We start from the raw sequence: 7,540 nt of genomic DNA on the forward strand, positions 1-7,540 counted from the left end.
CTCCGAGAAGCTCCCCCGGCTTCAATTTCGGACCCGCCTCTGGGCAAGGCCAGGCCGATGGCACCTCTGCGAATCCCGGTTGAAGAGGGAAAGAAGCCGTTGATTGTCGGCTTTGGTTTTGTCTGTGTGTGTTGGCGAGGGTGTGAGAGAAGGGGGATGGGAGAGAGCCAGCCCTGCGGAGCCCCGGTCCGGGAGGCAGCAGAGGGGGAGCTGTGCCGGAGCAGGGGTTCCCCTGCGGCCCGCGGTTAAGATGGCGGCGGAGCCCCTGCAGCCCCTGGAGCCCAGCGGCGGCCCAGAGGTCGCCCTGCAGCCCGCGGAGGGCCCCGGGCCGGAGGAGCAGGGCCCGGGCCCGGAGCAGCCGCGACTCCGCCCGCGCTGGAGCCGCCCGTCGGTGGGAGGGCGGCAGCCCCGGGAGGGCCCCGCGCTGGGGCGGGTTGGGGAGCTGCGGCCCCGCGGGAAGGACTCGCGTTGGGGCAGGGGGTGGAGGAGTGTCTGCCGGGAGAGGGACCCCGGGGGGGCAGGGGAGGGCGGCGAGGGCCCCTCTCCCTGAGGGGGAAGGAGCAGGGAGACCCCTCGTGCCGGCCGGGCTGTGCCCCCCATTCCCTGCCCCCCCTGTGCTGCTGGGGGGGAAGAGGGAGCAGAGCTGAGCGCGGGAAGAGCGGAGGGCTGGCGGGGGGAAGGTGCGTTGTATTTCAGACCCGGTTGTATCTCTCGTTCTCCTTGATGGTGGTGGTTGTTTTGTATGAAATGTGTGTTGTTATCCCCAAGTGGAGCCTGTCTTTTGCTGGTGGCCGTAACTGGTGGGTGAGCCCTCCCTGTCCTTTGTCTCGACCCTCAAGCCCTTTCGGTTGCATTTTCTCCTCCCCAACCCTGAGGGGACAGACTAGGGGTGAGTGAACGGCTGCAGGGGGCTTTTGGAGCCAGCTGGGTAGGGACAGCTGCCTAGGAAAGTTTACTGGCGTGGTAACTGTATTTGCCCCAGGTGGAGATCTCTATGTCCATGGACAGATTGGCAAGATCCCTCGTCTGTACCAGCCCTTAACCCCTTGTTTTCCAAGTGGCCGTCTCTTCGTGCTGCTAATGTTGATATTTAGCTGGTCACTGGCACCTAGCGCTGACGTGCAATTAGTGAATCTGCAAATGAGAGCCTGAGTAAGAGCCTCAGATGATACTGTGTCACTAATACTTGATTTGACAGTCCAAGGATTTCTGTGTTTTCCATGTTCGACACCTAGAGCACAATAGGATGGCTGTAGGTTAAAGGTCTTGACTTAGAGAAACTTAACCCAAGGTGATTTAGGAGCTTGGTGCTCGGAAGGCAATTTCCTTATAAAGCCGTCTTCTGCAACCCCAGTGTGAAGAGTTTTCTCTGGTAGAAGGAGCTTGGCTCTATTTGTCAAGAAAGAAGCGTACATGCTTGTGTTTCTTGTCATGTTTGTAGTTCAGCAGGAACGTATGGGAAGCACCAAAGTCAGTAGCAGCATCGGTAGCTGCTTTGTCCTTGCCCATTTCCACAGCAGCGTAACTCCCTGCCCAACCGTTAGTGCTGACTAACTCCCTGGAATTTCTGAAGGTACGTGTCCAGGTAGTAAGAGACTGCTCTTGCCATTTGAAACAAGCCAGCAGCTTGCCGAGAGGGCTGGTAGTGTGTTTGGGTCTACGTGGACACGTGTTTTGCCTGTAACTGTCCTCACCCAGTTTCTGGTGGGGCTTGGAGGGCTCCCTGGGCTGGGCAGCTTGCGCCTGCTGTAGCCGCAGGGATGGGAAACCGAGGTGGGATCCCCGCTGCCCGCCCTGCCTTCGGCTCCCGGAGAGAGAGCCCAGGAATTGCTTCTTAATGAACGTGTTGCCCGCAGAAGCGGAGAGGAAGGGGCTGTGGGCAGCGATGGGCGCGCGGGAGGCAACGGCCCATCAGGAGGGGTGTGGCGTGCAGCCCTTGGAGGTGCCATGGCAACGATTCCGTGGGTGGCTGTGACACGTGTGTTGGGTGTCAGTGACATGTGGTCGCCGCCCAGCGACGTGTCCAGCGGCCGTGACCTCTCCAGCAGTCACGGCGTCCCCGTCGGGCAGTGGAGCTGCGACAGCTGCCACGCACACAGCAGGAGCAGCACCATGCAGGGCCGGAAGGCAATGCTCAGCCAGCAGGCCCAGGGGCTGCGCGCCACCCTCGCCTTGCAAGGTGCTGCCCCTTGGGCTTCGGGGGGACGGCCCGGGGGCTCCTGGTCCCCACGTCGTCCTGCATGGTACCAAAAGCACCTTTGTGTCCTCCAGAGCAAGGCAGGAAGATTTTTATGCTGTCCTGTGAGGAGAAGCTCCGTCAGAAGAGAGAGCGGCTTCCCCCGCTGCGTGAGGCGGTGCAGCAGGACATCCGTGCCCTGAGCGCTGCCCAGAAGGTACCAGCCCATCCCACCTGCTCTACCCCTGCCTGGTGCTGGCCCTGCAGAGCCAGCTCCTCCGCCGCGCCTCTCGGGAGGGCAGCGATAGGGTGCGACTGTCGCCACAGTTCAAGAGAGCTCTCTCCTGCCCACAGGCGTGGAAGCCACTTGCCGCCTCTGAGGCTTTCGGAGCGCAGAAACCCTTGGGCATCGCTTTGGCCGGGAAAACGCTGGAGGTAACAGCAGGGTCCGGAGGGCAGGGGCTGCTCCCAGGGGGCTGGGGCTCCGGGGACGCTCAGAAGAACAGGGGGCAGGGCAGAGGGGCCTGGTGCTGGCCCCAGGACAGCCCCACAGGGCTGGTACAGCGAGACACGGGGTGTTCACGTGTGGTCCCACGGGGTCCCTTTCCACCGCTGCACCCATCCGTGCAGGTCCTCCTTTAGCTCCCTGCGCAGATGCTTTGCCCCAGCAGAGCTCCTGGCCCTCCCACCCTGCGCGTCCCCGGGGCTGCCTGGGTTCCTACAGGGTCCAGCTGCACCCCTGGGAGACAGGTGCTGTCTCTGCCCTTTGCCGCCTGTCCCAACGTGGTGACCTGCTTATTCTAAGCCTCGAGAGAGAGAGGCGCTGGCCCCGCGGAGCTGCCTTTGCCCAGGGGCCTCTTGCAGGCAGAGAGCGGTGCCTCCGCTCTCCGCCAGCCTCCACATCTGGGGCACTGACCGGTTCTATGGATGCCCAGCCCCGGGTCTGCGTTATGCAGGGTCCCTAAGCCTGACCCGCCAGTGCCATCAGCAGACACCTGCCTCTGCCTTAGCCCAAGCAGCCCCCCAGAGCAAAGCTCTGCCAGAGCCCGTCCTGCCAAGGCAGTGACGATGTCCCGGAGCAATGTCCCAGCGTCCCCAGCTCCACCTTGGGGGGAGTTTTCCAGGCAGGACCCCCTTCTCCCGTGGGTGCCCAGCAAGCCCTACTTCCAGCCGGGTGAACCCTTGCATGCCCACCCAGGTGGCCCAGGAGAAGCTCCAGGCTCAAATCCACGAGCAGGTGAACACCTGCAACATGCTGCTGTACCAGCTGAGGCAGCGGAGCCGAGTCCGGGATGAGCTGCAGGAGAAGTTGCAGCAGCTGCAGGATGCCGAGATGGACAACCGGTGGCATCAGGCACAGGTACCCAGGGCCCCTCCCTGGGGTGGCAGCACCCACGGGGTCTTTAATCTAAGCCCTGCACGCCCCGGGTGGGCACCAGGCTCCGCACAGGGGCTCACCCTGTGTCCGTCCCCCCCGCCATCTCTGCGCCAGGTGGTTCACCAGCTGAGGAACAGCATTGAGAAGATGCTGATCAAAGTCCAGGCTGCAGAGAAGGTGACCTCTGTGTACCTGGTGGTGCGGGATGCCCTGAGGAAGGTGAGCTCCTCCTCACCGTGCCATCGTCCCACCTGCTCCCCCTGCAAAGGCAATGAGGTGCCCAAGGGGCCGTGCTGGTGGGACGCCCTCCCGGATCAGCGCGGTCCTCCTGCTCCCCTCCGTTCATTCCCTGTCAGAGCGCGGGGGACCCCTGGGGCTCAGTGGGCTGATGTGCTGTGGCTCCCTGCGCCCCAGGAGCTGGCCCAGCTGCCTCAGCACCTGGACCTCCTGAGCAAGACAGCTGATCTGTACCACGGGGAGCTGGAAACCATGGAGCTCATGGCCTTGGATGCCCTGAAAGCCGCTATTGCAGCCAAGGTGAGATGGTCCAAGGCACCTCCCGGAGCAATGTCCCAGCGTCCCCAGCTCCACCTTGGGGGGAGTTTTCCAGGCAGGACCCCCTTCTCCCGTGGGTGCCCAGCACCCCTTTCCAGCCGTCCAGAGCCCACAGACGGCACCACGCGCTGGGGCTGCTCAGTCTTCTGCAATAAAGAGCAAAAGAGACCGAGCTGGGTTTGCCCAGGGCACCCACGTGCCTCCAGAGCTCCTCTCGAGTCGTGCTCTTGGGCCAGGCTGCCCTGGGGCTGGGCACAGCCTGCCTGAAGCACCTGCCTGCCTGAAGCACCAGCCATGGCGAAGCAGCGTGCTGCACCCTCCAGCCCTCCTGGCCCGCTTTCCTTCCCAGCCTGTTTACACGGGGCAGGGGTCGTGTTTGGCGCTGGACATCCCAGGCACTTCTCCCTTCTCTGATCTGCTCCAGAAGGACATGGCCAAGAAGAAAGCCGAGTTCCTGGCAGAGAGAGAGCTCTGGTGCCGCTCCCTGGCTACCCAGAAGAGCGAGCTCGAAAGGCATCTGAGAGCGGTGAGCCGGGGGGGACCCGGCGCAGGCAGGGCTGTGGGCAGGTGGCGGGCATTAGTGCTGAGCCCCCTGTGGTGCTGGTGGGGGGCTGCAGGGCCAGCTCCCCCAGGGTGCCAGCAGCTCAGAGGGTGACGATGAATGTCCTTGCAGCAAGCCAGGTCCCAGCCTGCCAAGGGCTTGCCGAGCGTACACACGCAGGACCCGCTGGTGGGTGAGTGCCTGGAGGGCTGCGGAGGGGTGGGACGCAGGCGCAGCCGCAGGCATCTTTCCCTGACGCTTCCCTCCCACCCCAGCTGCCAAAGAGGCCACCGAGTTCCAGGCAGCGTCCGAGAAGCTGGAGAAGGCCAAGGCTGCCGTGGAGTGCTCTCACTTCAGGGTAACATAAAAACCCCTCCCCCGTAAAACCCGGGGCTGTTGGAGCCCTGGGGTTTTGAGACCTCTCTGCTGGCCTTGCTTTGTGGCCGGGTTAGCTGCTCTCCTCTGCTGCTGGAGCTCCCCTAAGGCCTCTTGCGCGGGCAGGGATGGAGCTGCTTTTCTCCCTATGAGCCATGAGCTTGCAGCGGTCCGTGGTGCAGACACCTCCCCGAGGCCACGGCCCGGGTCCTGTACCCTGCCGGAGCGCCACGGGCTGAGTCCCTGTGCTCTCCCCCGTCCAGGACATCCCCAGCAAGCTCCTGGCGCAGAAGTCGTCCTTAGCGGTCATGCAGGAGCGCATCAAGGTCTGCGAGCAGAAGCGCCACATGATGGAGGAGAAGCTGAAGGAGCTGGAGGTGAAGCAGGCCAAGCTGAAGTTTCGCCCGCCCGCCGAGACCAACAGGTGCTGTTGCTGGCCTCAGGGCAGTCATGCCAAGCGTGCCCCTACCCTTGTGGGGGATGTGTGCATCATGCGTGTCCCAACAGGGCACCCCTTCCTCCGTCCCCCTGCAGCCGCCCACCCCTCCTGCACCGGGAGGTTTTCTGGGCAGGGTGCTCGCCCAGCTCTGCTCCTGGCAGGGCACCCAAAGCTCCCGCTGTGGCAGCAGGGGGACCCTTGCTCCTTGCCTGGCGTGGGAAGTGGTACCAGCAGCACGGAGCTGGGTTGCAGGCAGCATCTCTGCTCCGCACTTGGGGGTGGGGGCAACCTGAGCAGCTTTTGCAGCAGATTTGGGGGTATCTCGGCATGCCTATGCAGTTGTACAGATGCGAGTGTGTTTGGCTGCAGGAGGCTGGAGGAGCTGAGGATGCACCTGCAGCAGGAAGAGGCTCGGCTGGAGCAGCTGCGAGGCCCGGTGCTGAGGAACCAGCAGGTCCTGGTCCAGATTGGAGATGCTGTCGAGAGCCTCTTTGCCTATCTGCGTGGGATCACCGTGCCTGGCCAGGTACTTGCACCGTGCTGGGGTGAGCACGGCCCCAGCCGCTGCTCGGTGGCGCGAGAGCACAGCGCAGTGACGCTTGGTGCAGCCGACGTCACCCCAAGGGGCTCATTTTCCCCACCACGGTGGTTCTTCTCTCTCCGACTCCAGGACGATTCTGTCAAGGCCAGCAGCGTGGAGGAGAAGCTCCAGCAGTGCCAGCAGAAGCTGCAGTACCTGGTGCAGCGGGTGGCCAGCCTGTCCCCCGAAATGCGCAGCCTGGACCAGGAGAATAAGGTGCGCGGGGGCTCCGTCCCTGCTGTGATCTTTGGGGACACCCCCGGGGCTCTCCCGGATGGCCCGTCCCAAGCCGTCCTCCCAGCTGGGAGGATGCAGGTGGCCCCAGGGAAGAGCCATGGAGCAGCTCAGCCCCAGGTGGCACTGGGCACTGGGGGCTGTTTTCTCCAGGGGGACATGGAGGTGGAGAACCGCTTGGCCTGTGACACCCACCTCCCTTTCAGCACTTAACCCCGGGCCTCTTTCCCAGGCTCTTGTCAAGGTGCAGAATGCCCTGGAGAAGGCAGCTGTGAACCATCCGCAGAACGTCAGAATCCCCTTGAAGGAGAGCAGCAGCACGGTGGAAGGTAGGAGACACAGCAGCTGCCCCAGCCCCTGCCCGCTGGGCCTTCTGGGCGTCCTTGCCTGCCTCCCATTGTCCCGGCAGACCCCAAGCCAGGAGTTGCCTCCAGGCCTTGGGGCTGACCTTGGCTGTCTGCAAGGCTTAGGGCATGGGTGGTGATTTGAGGTGGGGATGTGGGAGAAGGAAGGCAGGCGGTGGGGCGGCGAGTATCGAAGCACAGCAGGAACAAGGAGAGATGCTGTGGGGCAAGGAGGGAGAGCCTCACCTCCCAGATCACCTGGTTGTGAAGACTAAGCAGTGCTTGGCTCTGCCTGGGGCCTCCTCCTAGTGGCTGCTCTTGGAGGAGACCATGAGCTTTTGGCAGCTTACCACCTCTTTTTTTAGCCACCACCCTGTAGCTCCAGACCTTTACGGGAAGCCTCAGCAGTGTGGGAGATGGGCCACAGCGGTGGTCATCCTGGGATGCTGGGCTGGAAGAGCTAGTGGGGAGTGCCTGTGCCCGAGGGCTCTCCGGGGTGCCCTCGGCCCTCAAAAACGTGCTGCCTCTCCCCTGAGGACACGGGCACAGCAGAGGTGACCCCGCAGACCCTCCTCAGCCCGTTCCTCTCCGCTCTCTCCTCCAGACCCCTCTGATTTTCCCAAGAAAGGCAAGAAAGTTGTCCCCACCAGGAAAGACATCAAGAAGCAGGGGCTGCAACTGATAAAAGCAAACAAAGTGACAAGAATTGGCTGGTACCAGGGCAGCTTTGTGGATCTCCGGCCCACCGCTGACGCTTCGGATGCACCAGACCGGCTGTTGTAGCCTTTTCCCAGCAGTTGAATACAGCAGCTCTTCTTGGTTCCTCTCAAGCCTGTGGTCGCTTCTGTCCCCTAGAACGCATGGGGGTCAAAGCCTGAGGGGTGCTGAGCTGGGTTTGGAGGCAGCCCCGTGCCCCTT

At 63.2% G+C, this 7,540-nt stretch overlaps 1 protein-coding gene across 3 annotated transcripts; it reads left to right on the forward strand.

Annotated features, from left to right (window-relative positions):
• Window positions 1–576: 576 nt before the first annotated feature.
• LOC147414144 (coiled-coil domain-containing protein 183-like) lies at window positions 577–7,452 on the forward strand. 3 transcript variants are annotated; one of them, XM_086475245.1, is made up of 14 exons: window positions 577–1,573; window positions 2,272–2,393; window positions 2,531–2,611; window positions 3,375–3,536; window positions 3,669–3,773; window positions 3,969–4,091; window positions 4,534–4,635; window positions 4,783–4,843; window positions 4,926–5,008; window positions 5,289–5,449; window positions 5,834–5,990; window positions 6,135–6,260; window positions 6,511–6,607; window positions 7,227–7,452. In XM_086475245.1, the coding sequence occupies exons 2-14, from the start codon at window positions 2,292–2,294 to the stop codon at window positions 7,403–7,405; spliced, it is 1,539 nt and encodes a 512-aa protein (XP_086331371.1). In that variant the 5' UTR covers window positions 577–1,573; window positions 2,272–2,291; the 3' UTR covers window positions 7,406–7,452. The 3 variants fall into 3 exon arrangements, with proteins under 3 accessions (XP_086331371.1, XP_086331369.1, XP_086331370.1); XM_086475243.1 differs by lacking the exon at window positions 577–1,573 and adding an exon at window positions 2,010–2,179; XM_086475244.1 differs by lacking the exon at window positions 577–1,573 and adding an exon at window positions 2,010–2,179 and having other exon boundaries at window positions 4,537–4,635.
• The last annotated feature ends 88 nt before the right edge of the window (window positions 7,453–7,540 follow it).

The sequence above is a fragment of the Leptosomus discolor genome, chromosome 18 (genome assembly GCF_034619465.1).
Source record: "Leptosomus discolor isolate bLepDis1 chromosome 18, bLepDis1.hap2, whole genome shotgun sequence".
Classification (NCBI taxonomy): domain Eukaryota; kingdom Metazoa; phylum Chordata; class Aves; order Leptosomiformes; family Leptosomidae; genus Leptosomus; species Leptosomus discolor.